Source organism: Phodopus roborovskii, unplaced genomic scaffold, assembly GCF_943737965.1.
Source record: "Phodopus roborovskii unplaced genomic scaffold, PHOROB, whole genome shotgun sequence".
NCBI lineage: Eukaryota > Metazoa > Chordata > Mammalia > Rodentia > Cricetidae > Phodopus > Phodopus roborovskii.
In genome coordinates, this window is record NW_026126460.1 from 11121869 (window position 1) to 11138354 (window position 16486).

The 16486-nt window shown below is 42.4% G+C and overlaps 1 protein-coding gene across 1 annotated transcript; it reads left to right on the plus strand.

Moving 5' to 3' along the window:
• Positions 1-401: 401 nt before the first annotated feature.
• Positions 402-12989, plus strand: Cpo (carboxypeptidase O). Its single transcript, XM_051190643.1, is given in 7 exon segments — positions 402-455; positions 4701-4805; positions 8215-8258; positions 8260-8290; positions 8292-8318; positions 10413-10523; positions 12855-12989. Coding segments are annotated over 7 exon segments (507 nt in total).
• Positions 12990-16486: the final 3497 nt, after the last annotated feature.

Here is a 16486-nt window from a genome sequence, read left to right on the forward strand (position 1 = left end):
GGCAGCTTTGTTCATAACTGCCAATATAGGAAGCAACCATGGTGTCTTTCAATATGTGAAGGGGTAAACTGTGGCATATCCAGAGAAGGGAATATTGTCTGGCACCGAGAAAGGAACTGCTGAAGCTGTGAAAAGAAATGGGAGAAACTTAAGCATATTGTGGAGTTTTGAATGAGAATGACCCCAAAGGCTCATATATGGGAATTCTTGTTTCCTGATTGGAGGAACTTTTTGAGAAGGATTTGAAGGTGTGGCCTTATTGGAGGAGGTATGTCCTTGTTCAATGTGTGTCAGTGGTGGTAGGCTTTGGGCTTCAAAAGACCATGCCATTCTAGTTGGCTCACTCCCTGCCTTGCTGTTGTTATCTCAACATATAAGCTCTCAGCTGCTGCTCCAACAGCATGCCTGCTTGCCTGCCTGTTGCCGTGACGGTCATGAACTCACCCTCTGAAACTGTAAGCAAGTACCCAATTAAATGCTACCTTTTATAAGTTGCCTTGGCCATGGTGTCTCTTCATAATAGAGAAATAGCTAAGATGCATATTAATAAGTGAAAGAAGTCAATCTGGAAAGGCTACACAGTGTGATCCCAGCTATATAATATTCTGGAAAATGTAGAACTATGCAGATTCGGTGATGGGAAGTAATTATCAAGGGATTGAAAATGGAAGGATGGACGAGCAGAGTCCGGAGGACAGGTAGAGCACTAAAATTGTGCTGTATGATACGAGACTGGTTTATACTGGACAGCAACATCTGTCAAATCCCATAGAATATACTACACTAGGAATGAACTCTAATATGACTTTGGGTGATTATGTCATGGTGGACTGTCATTGGTTTCAACTGCTGCATAGGGATTCATTCTCACCATTTACAGCAGTGGTTAGTATTAGAGGCTCTTAAGTTGACTTGCCAGGGTTTGGACCCAGTGAATACTTTCCTTGTGTTCTGGCTTCCTCTTCTCTGAAACAGAGACAAAAAAGAAATCTATCTCAACCTCAATGTTTTTAGAGAGGAGAAAATGAGATTTAAATTTCTTAAAATAACACCTGTCCCATAAAAAGTTTCAGCTCAATAAATCTTAGCTGTTACATCTTTTAGAAACTTACAAGTGCTTTTTATCTATAATGCCTTACTGAGTTGTTCTAGCCTCCCTCAAGATTGACATAATCATCTTCACTCTGTAGTCAAAGAAAGCACATTTCACAATGGCTAAATATTTGCCCAAGGTATCATAGCAGGTAAATCAAGGAATTATTACTTCAACATTGGCTTTGGGACTTCAAATCCCATGTGCACTGCCTCCTGTGACCTTTGAAATTTTACTTTTAAAATGTGTGTGTGTGTGTGTGTGTGTGTGTAGGCATGTGTGTGCAAGCCCACATGTAAATGCTCATGGAAGTCAGAAGAGGGAGTCAGATCCCCTAGGACTGTAGTTATAAGGCAACTGTGAGCTACCTGACATGAGTGCTGGGAACTGAACCCTGGTAGAGAATTAAATGGTCCTAACCTTATAGTCATCTCTCCAATCCCTTTATGACCTTTTAAATCAATCCTCTACTCTTCAGGAAGTCTTGATGTCTTCACTATTTCACATCTTTCTTTTCATTCCAGATCCTCAGTGCAGCAAAGACAGGAGGTTGTCAGTCCAGAGGAGCCTTGAGGCTTATTCCTATGAAAGATACAACCCCATAAGGAGGTGAGTAAGGACACACATATGACGACGGAGGGTGTTGCTGGAAGTCACAACCTGCTTTAGGATGTAGCAGGATGGCTACTTTCAATATTAATATTCACAAGCTAGAATGGCTCAAACTGTGAGTTGAAGGGATTTCCAAGCATCTCTCCCTCCACCATGGAAACTACAAAACCTGGTAACAGGCAACAAAAGGACAAATTAACAGCACAAAGAAAAGGGAAGAACAGCCCCATGCACCAGTTTGAACATGAACCATAATTAACACTTCTTTGGGTTTGCCATGCCCTTAGCAGATTAGAGGAGCACAGAGTTGCCTGTGTGAGCATGAGACACAGGGAGAAAAGGTTCCTCAGTGAGTTCTGTTTAGTTTAGCTGAAAATGTTTTCTCTTGCTGGATCCAGGGGGCTCCACAGTTTCTCTTTGAGGGACAAGCCTTCTGTGAAGAAGAATTTGTAATGCTCTGGAGATGCATAGTGGTTTCTGAAAGCAGATAGTGAAAAAGAAATGGCTTTGAGTGTATGTCTATGTGATGCCACACCCTTTATTTATTTATTTATTTATTTATTTATTTTTGTATAAACTTCTACAGCTAGAGTGGTTGGATTAAAGGATATACATATCTAAAAGTTGTATATAAATGCACAAATTGCCTTCCAAAGAGGTTTTTTAATCAATCTATATTCTCTGCATTTGAGGATATAATATTATTTTTCTAGAATAATTTTTCAGAATGCTAGAAAGAACTTATACTTTCCTCTGTAAACAGCACCTTAAAGAACTATTGGTTCCCTGGCTTTGAATATGATGCTGTATGCCCAGGGAAACCTGTTGGTCTGATGTCCTGGTCAGTGTTGACAACTTGATAGGATCCAGAATGGTCTGGGAGACATGCCTCCAGCACAACTGTGAGGGGTTATTTAGATGAGGTTAGCCTCTGGGCACGCCTGTGAGGGGTTATTTAGGTGAGGTTAACCTCTGGGCAAGCCTGTGAGGGGTTATTTAGGTGAGGTTAGCCTCTGGATGTGCCTGTGAGAGGTCTTGATTGGGTTGACTGAGGTGCAAGAATCCACCCTAAAGGAAGACAGTAGTCCTTGCTCCTGAGTTCTGAAGTGTTTGGAACAGTAGGCTAGCTGAGCACAAGCATTCATCACTCTCTTCTTCCTGATAATGGACAGAGGTAGCCAGCTACCAAGCCCCTACCTTCAGCACTTATCTGTCACGGTAGACATTGTTTTCAAACTGTGAGCCCAGTAGGTCCTTTCTCCCTTAAATTGCTTTTATCAGAGTATTTCTTTTCTTTTCTCTTCTTTCTTTCTTTTTTTTTTTTTTTTTTTTTTTTTTTATCATAGTAACAGGAAGAGTAACATAATAGGATCACACCTAGCTAGGCTACTTGCTAGCTGTGTGACCTTGGTAAAGACATTAGTCTGTTTAATTCTTAGTTTGTTCATCTGTGGAACTAGAATAGTAACATCTATCTTAAAGCATTGTAAAGTTGACTGCATTACCACTCATCTGGCAATAACTAAATATACACCCACCAATTCCAGTTGCTGCTATTTATAGCTTTGTTGAGATTTGGCCTGTCTGTATCCTGGCTCTGATTCATCACAAATGCTTACAGTACTTGTGTCATAAAATGCTTTTCTTTTATAGTGGACAGACTAATTGAAACTGACTTTAGTCAAGTTTTGTTAAGGTACTAACAAATTTTCATCATAGTCTCTATGCCAATTAATACTTAAATTTTAAAAATAATTTGTTTTCTTCAGTTAACTACTATTTCCTGTAATTCTGGATTGCTCACTATCAACTACATAGAAATTTGGGTGACATGATGATGGCTGCTTTAATATGTCTTCATTTTTCACTACATTTGTTCTTATAGAACCCCAGTTACAGATTTATTAGTCACAGTATAAGATTCCTTCAAAGCTTGATATATATGATCCCTAATTAAATCAGATCTATTCAGGTCTATAAAGTTTAATCAAAATTATTAATGTGGGTCTGACTTAGAATCTTCAACAAGCAGGTTCTGGGAAGGGCATACATGGGTACACATGGATGTTGTCTAATATTAGAACATTAACAAAAAATGTTATTGGTCTATTACTTTACTTTTCATTACTATAATGAAATACCCAAAGATGGCTAACTTTATGAATAAAAGAGGTTTAATTAACTCACAGTTTGGGAAGCTGAAAGTCCAAACAATTAAGTCACCCTCTTGTGAGGACCACCTACCTCACCTGCATCCCATCAGGATGGATGGCAATGACTTCATCAATCAGGAAGCCAGAGGGAACTTCAGGGGTTAGGTTCAAAACCTTATCACATTCACTCTTGAGAACACTTGCTCCAAGAGCCCAGTATTCCCTGTGTGAGACAGGGATCCAAACAGCCTAAGGATCCACCAATACACACACACACACACACACACACACACACACACACACACACACACACACAAACACACACATCTATACCATTCTATAGTCCTCCACATTGCTGTACTAGGGATAGAGCCAAATGAACCTTATGGCAGAAAGAGCGTCCATCCATAGCTCTTAGCCTCCTAAGGAGGAAAGAAGATCCCACAAATGATGATAATAATGAATAAACAAATAAAATAAAAAATGTGTGGCACAGGAAGACTAATTCTGATGACTGTGTAAAGGGCATGCTAAATGTACACAGTCTCTGAAGTGTCATTGGTGGATTATTAAAACTGTTCATTCTCAATTGCTTATTTGTCAACATCAATGGGGGGATAGGGGTATCTTGGTGGCCCAGGAGGTCTTGAAAGGAAGTGACAGGTGGGAGATAATAAACCATGGCTTTAGTTCTGTTTTGCTTATCAAGTGGCATTTGCAGTCTAGAGCAGAGTATGGAGTTGAGTATGGACATAAGTGAAAGAATGTTTATCTCAACTGGAGGCAATCAAGCAGCCTGCCTAGTGAGTCTGGTCACTGTGTGATCCTTCGGATTGTTTTAGGTCTATCAGTGGATGAGCCCGGTCAGCAAGAAGCTAGCAGAAGTGGTGCCTATGCAGCATTTCCTGGAAAGGACCCATGACGTCCTGACCACACACTACTTGAAAGTGGGTACAGACACTGAGCCTGACTTTATTGGCAGAATCTGCCCAGGCACCACCCAGAGGCTCTGCCAGAACTGTGGAGAGAGTTCAAAAAAGCAGTGCCCTTTCCACCAAACTGGGCTTTTGCCCATGCCTTCTTCATAAAGCTAGGGTTCCGAGGACCGAAACAGGAGAACCATGAGCAGATCACCCCATAAGGATTCATGAGAATCAGCTCACTTTTCAGTTCTCCTGTTCTTTGTTGGTAGTGGTTTTGTTCCCTCCCCTCCCTTACCCTTTCTTCACCTCTCATCCCTTTCTGTACATGCCTTGGCAAGCTTAAGAAGTCAGAGAACAACTCGCAGGTACTGGTTCTTTTCTTCTTCTATGTACCTAAGTTTTGGAGATCAAACTCAGGTTATCAGGGTTGGGGCGTGTAGGGCCCTGCATAGACCTCCCCCCCACACACACCCCCCAGGCACCTTGAGCAAGCCTGAAGCTGTTGGCCGCAACTCCTGGCCCCAAGGCTGTTGTTGGTACTCTTCCCTTTTTGATAACACACACCTCATGACAACACACTCCTTGTGACAACACACACCTCGTAGGGAGGAGCTAAGCCTAAAATTCCTGTAATTTTCCCACTGTGCTGTAAGTCAGTATTTAAGCCCTTTCTTTCCCCTCAATAAACAGCATTCGGCATTTGGCGTTCTAACATTGCCATTGAATGAATGACCTGCTGTCTTGTCTTTATTTCAATCTCTAGGCTTTGCCAGATTCATGGAACAGATCGTAGTGTGGCGCTACAGGGGTGAAGTGCCTTGTCTTCCTGCAGAGCTGTCTTGTTAGTCTAAATGTTAAAAAAAAAAAAAAAAAAAAAAAAAAGGGAACCCTCCCCCTTTTAAAAACAGAGGAAACAAACTTACAGAAGTAAGGTGATTTATACAAGGTCAAGGTCACATGGCCAGATAATTGTGTGACTAAGGAAGTGGTTAGGGATCCAGTTCTCCGACCCCTTTGCATGTAATGTGTTAAAACGTCTGTGCTCTGTCACTCCCATAGGGCCAGACTTTCTAAGCTTTTAGGTCTGGCTCAAGGAGTTTCTATCCTGACTGGATATTAAAATCACCTGTGGAAAGGGGCCAAATGACCCCTCTATCTCAGTCCCTCCTGAAGAGATGGCTTGGTTGTTTTAAGATAAGACACAGCATGCTTTGAAAGCTCCCAGGTTAGCCTAACTGCACTAAAACAATAACCTTTCTTTTTCCTCTTCTTCCCTTAGTCCCCTCCCCGCTTTCTGTCAATCAGGCGACAGAGCTATAATCTTTCACATACTATGCAAGCTGTCTATCACTAACTTACGTCCCCATCCCTTTGATTATATTTTATGTCAGACATGGTCTCATAAAAAGCTTGGAAGAAATTCCTGTGCCACCATACCTGACAAAACAGTGATCTTCAAAGGGTGGTCCTTAGTTCCCCACATCGGGATCATCTGGGAATATGTTACAAATGAATGTCCTCAGGTCTCTCTGTGTCTCTTATATCAGAAACTCTGGAGGTGTGCTGAGAGCCCAGCCATCTGGGTTTTAACAGGCCTACTCTTGATAATTCCAATGCCCACTCATGCTTGTTCTGCCAACAAGTTCTAGGTGGCAGTGGGATGATTGTTTTAAAACCATGCATCATGAGCTGCCATCCAAGGAGACTGCCTTCAAAAGCTAGCATTATTATTTCATTGCTCTACACATGTGGAAGGTAGAGGAAGCCCCACGTGAGGGAAGCCTTGTGCATTTTGGCATGGACAAGACCATATAGAGGACTCCAAGGCCTTGGACCCATGAGACAATTTGTCCAAACTGTTATCTGTGAGGGCCAGACTCAAGAGGGATGGAAAAGCTTTCCTTAGGAGTCTAAACGAGTGTTTATGAAGGATTGGTGAGGATATACAAAGACTAGCAACTGCAGCTCTCTTCTGATGTTTGCAGCCTGGTACTGCTACCTATGCATAGCTCTTACAGAGATTAGCCAAGCCCTCCTGCTATGCAGTGATTAGAAACTGGATGCTTTGCTGCCCATGTGTCTGTCTTTTCTTCCTTTCCTCACTGCAGCCACCAGGCAGGGTCCTAGGATCCAGATCTCTGTGGGATGCTGCAGTCATGCTAATTTACAAAGTACAGCCCCAAATTTGAGGCCCACTCATAACTGTGTCAAAATTACATAGAATTCACTCAGAGATTGACTAATTGGTGTTGTTAAGCAGAGGACATCAGTTCACCTGAACTTTGATAGATATTCAAACTCTAACCTGAATTGGCCAATATCAATCACTCAATGTCCTCTGCCCAGGGCAAGGATATATAAAAGAATGAGAACACGAGGGGGTGACAAAGAAGTACACATATGGTCATAAATGGGTATTTTTAAAACAAAAATGGAGGTAAGAGGGGGGTTAGGGACCATCCTGGAAACCTTGAGAGGCAGGGAAGCTACAAGAAGAAAGTCCCTTAAACATGATAACCCCAGCCATGCTTTGCCTCAACTTATAAGTATCTTGTGTGAAGGGAAAGAGCCTTCATCAGTTCAGTTCCCAAGTCTTTGACAAAATGCCTGGTCCAGGCCATTAACAAATCAAAGACAGATACAGCTGTTATAACCTGGGACTGTTTAGAGCCCCTTCTCCACCAAAGAGAACCTAAAATTATCAGTGTAAACCCCACCCACCTCTAAGAAGAATGCAGATGGACAGGGAAGGAGGAAAAAGGGAGTGGCTATGGGTGGAGGAGTAGTTAGAGAATTTAATAAACACTACACAGGGGTGTGGATTTGGACCTATTCATAGTTTTGAGAAGTTTAAGTGAAGGTTTGAGTCACTTAAAAAAATACTTCTGATTCTTGATCATGATAGCGGATATATGCTTTGCCTCTTCGGATAAACTATGTATATAAAACCTATAGACATATAAGCTATGTACACGTTTAGCATCTTAGCTTGTGGGCACTTGACTTGAACTTGAGGTCCTCTTGCCTCTGCCTTTCTCCAGAGTGCTGGTGTTAGAGGCATGTGTCACCAGACCCAGAGTTTAACAGGACTGTCAGGTGATGCTTTGTGCAATAAAGGTTGAGAGCCACTATTTACTTGGCTTTTATTCAACCATGGGATAATTTAGGGTGCATGGGGAAAATGATTCTTTGGATGGGTGTGCTGGCGAATCAGTGCCCAGTCCTGAAAACAACCATCAAGGCAATGGGCAAGAGAACAAGGTAACAGAGAAAAGAACTAATTGCTGGGTTTCTTTACCAGTATCCTTGCCACCATCACTGAACCCCAGGGGGAAGTAAGAAAGGGCACTGTAGGGGAATTAAAGCCTGGTTTCCTTGCACAGTTTCTTACAATGATGATCACTTGGTTATGGAGCTTGAATGTCCCCTCCAGATCAGCAAACCATCCAACAGTCCCAAGAAGATCATTTGGATGAACTGGAATTCATGCTAGAGAATGGATTGCCCCTTGCTTGTTGCCAATGGTTTGTGAAAGAGGTGTCTTTAGTTTCCTCATAATGCTAAATCATGCCATTGAGTACCTGTCACTTCTGAGCTCTTTAGTGGCACTCTTCTTTCCCATTAGCCGTTAAAAACTGCACTGAATTCACTTCGAGTAAAATGGAATTAGTGAGTAGCCTTGCCAAAAACTGAGTATCCTGACTCCATTCTACTGCAACCAAAATTATTTTTATAGGAAGATAAGCCTACCTAAGTGTAGAAGAAGATGCATATTGGAAGCCAGGGATGCTATTGAATCTTGTCAAATAGTATCGGAAAAAGTTTCCAACATGGAGAGTACGTTTCACCTAGTTTTTCATCTATTAAGGAAACTTGGAAATAAGAACCCATGTATCTGCTATGTGGTCTTGATCCCATATGGAAAACACATAGCGTGGTGGTTTTTCATGTATCCTTTCACCTCTTCCCTTTAGAGAGTGAGACAACTTTTAAAATGATATATTTTTTGTTAGTCTTTTTGAAACACAACTATAAAAAGTAACCCAGGAAGTGTCATTCCTAAAACCAACAGCAGAACTGTAAACTGGGAAAGACACAAATTACCTCCATCTCAAAAGGCCAGGGGAGGAGGGCAGATGAGTAGGACAGTCTGAGTTTTGTTATTGGGAGACAATCTCACTATTCAGCCTGGGGTAATCCAAGACTCACCATAAAGTCCATGAACTTGAGGTCTTTTTGCCTTGTTCTGTCTGCAGAGTGCTGGGATTACAGGTATACCCCCACCCAGACCAGTGTATTAGCAGGTCTGCTGGATCAAATTTGAGAGCCAGGACTATAAAAAGACTAATGCAGTTAAGGAGAAGCTGGAGGCTGGAATTGTGATGGCAGTCATCACTTATAATTAAGTTGAAATTTACAGAAAATTAGAAGAGTTTTTTTTTTTTTTTTTTCTCAAGACTTTCTTCGGACTGCCAGCTCCCAAATAATGACATGAGGATTTCTTATTAGTTATGAAAGAATGATTGTAACTTAGGCTTGTTCCTAACTATCTAATATAACTTAAATCAACCTATTTATATTAATCTGCATTCTGCCATGTGTCTCATTATCCCTGCTCCACACTGTATATCTGACTTCCCTGTGTCTCATTGTCAAATTTTCCACCACTCTACTTCCCAGAATCCCCATCTCTTCCTGGAATCCTGTCTATCTTCTCCTGCCTAGCTATTGGACATTTAACTCTTTATTAAACCAATCAGAAGGTGCCCAACAGAGACACATCCTCACAGTGTATAAAAAGATTGTCCCACCAAGATCTCCCAAACAAATTGGGAACATGGGGAGAGAGGAGAAGGAGTTAGGAGGAAGAGGAGGGGAGAGGAGAACAGGAGGGGACAGGAAGATTGAGTCAGGGGAAGAATAGAGGAGAGCAAGAAAAGAGATACCATAATAGAGGGAGATGTTATAGGTTTTAAGAGAAATCTGGTACTAGGGAAATGTCCAGAGATCTACAAGGATGACCCTGACTAACAATCTAAGTAATAGTGGAAAGGCTACCTTAAATGCCCTTCCCTAATAATGAGATTGATGACTACCTTATATGCCACCCTAGAGCCTTCATCTAGTAGCAGATGGAAGCAGAAGCAGACACCCATAGCTAAACACTGAGCCAAACTCCTGGAATCCAGATGCAGAGAGAGGAGTGATGAGCAAAGTGGTCAAGACCAGGCTGGAGAAGCCTACCGAAATTGCTGACCTGAACAAGGGGGAGCTCAAGGACCCCAGTCTGATAGCTGGGAAACCAGCATAGAACCTAACCCAGATTCCCTGAATGTGGGTGTTAGTTAGGAGGACTGGGCAGTCTTAGGGGCTTCTGATAATGGATCAGTATTTCTAGATCCTGTTCCAAATGACATGTCAGACTTTAAAGACTTCCCATGGAAGGCCTCACCCTCCCTGTGGAGCAGAAAGGAGATGGGATGGGGGTTGATTGGGGAGGGACAGGGAAGGACAGAAGGGTACAGGAACTGGGACTGACATGTAAAACAAGCTTGTTATAAATTATAAAAATTATAAAAAAAAGATTGCCCCACAATATGAATCATTCTAGATGTTTCTCTTAACTTCCAGATTCTATGGAATGATAAAGACAACACAAGGATGAGCAGGCTTTTTAAGGAGCTGGACTTTCATGTGCTTCCAGCCCTCAACATCAATGGTTGTATCTATGCTTGGACAAGAGTATGGACACTGTGTTTGGACCATGGTTATGTTCATGTACTGAAGCTCTACTAGGGTCATTCTTCTGATGTCAGCCTTTCTAGCTATGAAAATCTTTTTTTTTTATTTATAATTTTTTATTTAATTTTATATAACAAAGTCCAATTAAATGAAAACAAACATTTATACACAATATTTGGGAATTTGGGCGTCGTTCTTTCCAAACTACTTCCTGCTGGTAAGGGGCGCTGTCTTGGGGGATTCGAAGAAGATTCAGATATCCTAGCTGTAGTCTGTAGGGCTGTTTTGTCCAGCTGTTTTGAATGTAGGATCAGCTTGTACTCTGTTTCAGGCGATCTGGCGTGATCAAACCACATTAGTCTGGAAGGAATCCACATCTTTTCATTTTCTGTGGAAACAAAAATAGAAATCCTTTTCCCCAGTAACTTGTTCTTCAAGTTAAATTTTTGGAGTCAAAGCATTTTTTTTTTAATTTATTATTTTACATGTCGATCCCAGTTCCCTCTCCCTCCCTCCCTCCCTCCCTCTCCTCCTGTCCTCCCTCCCTCCTTCCCTCCCTTTTACCCTCTCTGCCCTCTCACATGCACTCTAAACACCCTCCTCTCCCATCCCCCCACCACAATTCCATATGTAGGGGAATGCCATCCAGTTGGGGTCATGTAGATATGACAGATCCTGTGAAGTAGGGTCTAGGGCTTCTCTCCTGTCTCTAGAATAAGGCAGTTATCCCTCCATGGGGGATATGTTTGCAAAGTCCTTTTTTGCACCAGGGATACATCCTGGCTCCACTGTCTGAGGTCTCTTTGACTGCTCAGACCTTCTGGCTGAGACCCATATTCAGGGGGCCCGAGTCAGTCCCATGCTGGCTTCCCAGCTATCAGTCTAGTGGCCCTTAGCTCCTCCTTGTTCAGGTAAGCTGTCTCTATGTGCTTCTACCGCATGGTCTTGTCCTCTCCATCTGCTTCTGGGTTCTAGTTCGACTCAGTGTTTATGTATGGGTGTTTGCTCCTATTTTCAACAGGCATTAGTTGAGGGCTCCATGGAGAAGTTAGTTGTTGATCTCACTCTCCGGGAAGGACATTTATGATAGCCTTTCCACGGAAGCTCAAATTGTTAGTTGGGAGCAGTCTTGTAGTTCTCTAGACCTTTCTTTGTGTTCAACTTTATCTTCAAACCAATATTGGCTCCCTCTTTTATGTTCTCTGTCTCTGTCTCTGTCTCTCTCTCTCTCTCTCTTTCCTATCTTCCATTCTTGTAGCCATGTAAAGAAAGAAGCCCCATTTGATAATTTTAAAATTAAAGTCAGTGTTAGGATGTGGAAGCCTAATACCTCCTTACAGTTGGAGTCTAGGGTGGGTCTATGGTTTTCTATCTGCCCATTCTCCATTTGGATTTACTAGTTTCTTCTGCCATCATCAGTGTAATGATTTGCCTACTACGTGATTAGCATTATGTTGACATAGATTTTATGTTCTGACCTATATCTACCTCAGATCAGTTCTAGAAGCATGATGGGGAACACATGATGTTTTAATACTAATTTAGCCTGTGGCTTTCAATGTGATCATTCACAAGGTTAAATGTCTCAGGCTCCTAATACAGCAAACAGTGGAAAGCTTTCTCTGTACAGTGTTTAAAAAGCACATCACTCCCCGAATGAGAGGCCATTTCTACAGAGCACATTTCTTCCTCTCTTTCATCACTTCTCAGAATTCCCCATTTCTCAAAAGCACCCCCCTTTCCCCCTCCTCCATCCCTCTCCAAAGCTTGCTCATAAAGCTTCTTTAGAACAGCCATTCTGGCCCTGTGTGTGAAATGAGCCCCCACCACCACCCAAGCTTTCCTGGTGACATTTGTCTTTTTTATCTCCTTTTCTACCCCCCACCCCCACCCCAAATGTGCAAACAAACCTACTAAAGAAAAACAACCAAACAAACATAAATATCTCTGTTACACCTGGAATGGCCTGTTCCATTTAACAAGCTGTTTGCCTTGCATTTTGTATAACTCAATCCTAAAATGTAACCAAAGCTTCTGTAAGATCGTGTCCATAGACCCAGCTCATCTGCTCAGGAATGAAAGACCAAACTAGCCCTCAACTGGATGGCTTATATTTTGGTTTGTACAGTTGGTCCTAATATTGGGTGCTGCTGGCCTCTTGGTAAAACTAAAAATCACATATACACAAATTTTACAATGGCGAAGGCAAGTTTGCTTGTTTGCTTGTTTCAGTTCTAGGAAGTGTTTTCTATAGTCCAGGGCCACTTGTCCTTACTGACACCGATTCATGAAGCCTCTGTATGTCAACACCTCATGAATCCTCTGTTTCAGGATCCTTTCTGGAGGAAGTCCCACTCATCCCATAATAATAGCACATGCTTCAGAACAGATCTCATTCACAATGTCAATGTCTCCTTGTGCAGTAAGTCCTGCTCAGCAGATAAACTCATGAACAAAAACTACTAAGAAGGGCTAAGAACCACAGCAGTTTATTAAACATAACCATTCTGACTACTTTTACTTCCTTTGAAGAGATGGTATTGTCTATACAGTACTCAAGGGTAGAACTCTCTTCTAATGAGACTGGCGAAATAAGGACAGAGTAGATCTAGACTAATGCCTTAGGTCTTTGTTCTATTTCTATCGCTGTCATGAAACGTCATGACCGAAAAGCAAATTGGGAAGGAAAGGGTTTATTTGGCATATGCTCTCATATTACTCACTGTTCATCAAAGAAGGAAGTCAGGACAGGAGCTCAAACAGGCCAGGAACATGGAGGTGGCAGGAACTGATGCAGAAGCCATGGATGGGGTGCTGCTTACTGTCTTGCTCCTCACAGCTTGCTCAGCCTTCTTTCTTATAGAACCCAAGGCTGCTTGCCAAGGGATGGTACCACCCATAATGGGCTGGGCCCTCTACATCAATCACTAATTAAGAAAATGCTCTACATTTTTATGATAATATTTTTCATTTATATTTGAAACAAAGCTTGTTTTACATGTCAATCCCAGTCCTCTCACAGTGGACAAGACCAAACAGCAGCCCACAGACTGGGACAAGATTTTCACCAATCCTACATCCCACAAAGGGCTGACCTCCAAAATATACAAAGAACTCAAGAAACTAGTCAACAAAACACCAAATAACCCTATTAAAAAAATGGGCTACAGAACTGAAGAAAGAATTCTCAATAGAGGAAATCAAAAAGGCTGAAAGACACTTAAGAAAGTGCTCAACATCCTTAGCTATCAGGGAAATGCAAATCAAAACAACTTTGAGATACCACCTTACTCCTGCCAGAATGGCTAAAATGAGAAACACCAATGACAACTTATGCTGGAGAGGATGTGGAGAAAGGGGAACACTCCTTCACTGCTGGTGGGAGTACAAACTTGTACAGCCATTTTGGAGATCAGTATGGCGGTTCCTCAGGAAAATGGGAATCAGTTTACCACAGGACCCGGCAATCCCCCTCTTAGGCATATACCCAAAGGATTCACATCCATACAACAAAGACATGTGCTCAACTATGTTCATAGCAGCATTATTTGTAATAGCGAGAACCTGGAAGCAACCTAGATGCCCCTCAAGTGAAGAATGGATAAAGAAGATGTGGTACATCTACACAATGGAATACTACTCTGCAGAAAAAAGTAATGGAATCTTGAAATTCACAGGCAAGTGGATGGCACTTGAAGAAACCATCCTGAATGAGGTAACACAGTCACAAAAAGAGGAACATGGTATGTACTCACTCATATATGGATTTTGGACTTAGAGCAAAGGATCACCAGCCTATAATTCATGCCGCCAGAGGAACTAGGATACAAGATGGATTCTGAGATTCATATAAGGTCCCTCACAGAAGGGGAAAGGGACAAGTTCTCCAGAGGACATGGGGGGGGCAGTAAGTGGAGAGGGAACTAGGAGAAAGAGAAGGGGAGGACAGGAAAGCACATGGGACTAAGAAGATTGAGTCAGGGGAGCAATAGAATACGAGAGAGAGAGAGAGAGAGAGAGAGAGAGAGAGAGAGAGAGAGAGAGAGAGAGAGAGAGAGAACATAAAAGAGGGAGCCATTATAGGATTGAAGAGAAAACTGAACCTAAAGATATATCCAGAGACCTACAAGAATGATTCCCTCTAACAATTTCAGCAACAGTGGAAAGGCTACCATAAATGCTGTCTCCTGATAATGAGAACAACGACTAACTTATCCACCATCATGGAGCCCTCATCTAGTACCTGTTGGAAACAGAAGCAAACACCCACAACTGAACACTGAGCTGAACTAGAGTCCAGATGCAGAGAGGGAGGACAAGGCCAGGTTGCAGAAACACATAGAGACAGCTGACCTGAACAAGGAGGAGCTAACGGGCCCCCAGACTGATAGCTGTAAATCCAGCATGGGACTGACTCAGACCCCCTGAACATGGGTCTCAGCTAGAAGGACTGAGCAGTCTAAGGGACTTCAGACAGTGGAGCCAGGATGTATCCCTGGTGCACAAAAGGACCTTGTGGACACATCCCCCATGGAGGGATAACTGCCTTAACCTAGAGACAGGAGAGAAGTCCTAGTCCCTACTTCAAATGACTTGACAGATTTAGATGACCCCTCCTGGATGGCATCACCCTACATGAGGAGTGTGGGGGGGAGTGGGAATAAAGGGTGGTCGGGGTGCATGTGAGGAGGGGAGAGAGTGAGGGAGGAATGGAGGAAGGAAGGGAGGGAGGGAGAGGGAACTGGGATCGATATGTAAAAAAAAAAAAAAAAATTCCAAAAAAATCTAGCCAGCATAAACGGTCAGAATACGTTTTAAACCATCACTTGGTTTTAAAATATATAAGTCACCATCAAGAAGATTAAAGACAGAGTGCTCTCTTTGGGTATTTTTTACAGCAGGGGGCAGACAGCAAGCAGAGTAAATATTTTCTTCTTCTTGCGCACTTCTGTGTCTGCAAATCTCGGTATGCTGAAGGCACTGGAAGCAGATGACTAATCGGGATGGTGAGAACACTACCACTCACTGGCTGCCAAGGGTTAAGATAGTCTCCATTGCTTGGTGGTCTTGTTTCTGTTGTTGTTGTTGTTGTTTGTTTGTTTGTTTGTGTCTTCTTATTATTTGAACATTGGTCATACAATCCCATCTTAACCAACGTCCAATATGTGGGTTAAATGTGATGCCACATAGGAAGGGCACTGACCTAGCATGTAGGGGACTTACTGTTACTAATGTGGGCAGACTGCCTGGATTCTTACAAAATAGCTCTGATGGGACAGAAGCCAGTAAGGAAGACATGGAGGATGAGTCAGTGAGAACCTGCCTTAGGAATCTGACATTTGATTCCCAGTTCCCCACTCCCTATCCTCCAAAACCCCCTGATTCACTACAGGTTTAAGAATAGATTATTACACTGCCCTTTTGTTTTGCATTTGTTTTGAGCCACAAAGGGATGGAGTTTGCACAGTTTGAGTCTACACCTTCAGGACAGTTCTCATGCCATTCTGAGCTCCTCATAGGCATGGTTACTTTAGTGACTATGCCGTTGATTTAACTCACAGGACTGACTTGACAGTCACAGACAAGCCTGGAGTACCCTGAGCAAGGCTTGCTATTCAGTTTGTAAACTGAGATCATGACACGTTTCTATGACCTCCTATATTTTCCAGGTATCAGCATATCCACAAACTGCCAAGATTTAATGTTCTGTGGATAGAACCAATGCCAGAAACAGAGGCTAAAGTAGTTCCCAGCCTTATAGAAAACAAGGAAAAAGACATCCTGTACTTCCTAACCATGCCCTCTTATGGGCAGCTCATGCTCACACCATATGGATACACCAAAAATAAACCAAGTCACTACAAAGAACTAGTGAGTCCAAAGTGCCAAGGCCTCTCCAGACAAACCTCCACAGGGCTATTGCCTTCCTTCCTCTGATTCTCATTTCCAAGAGATTTTGGCTC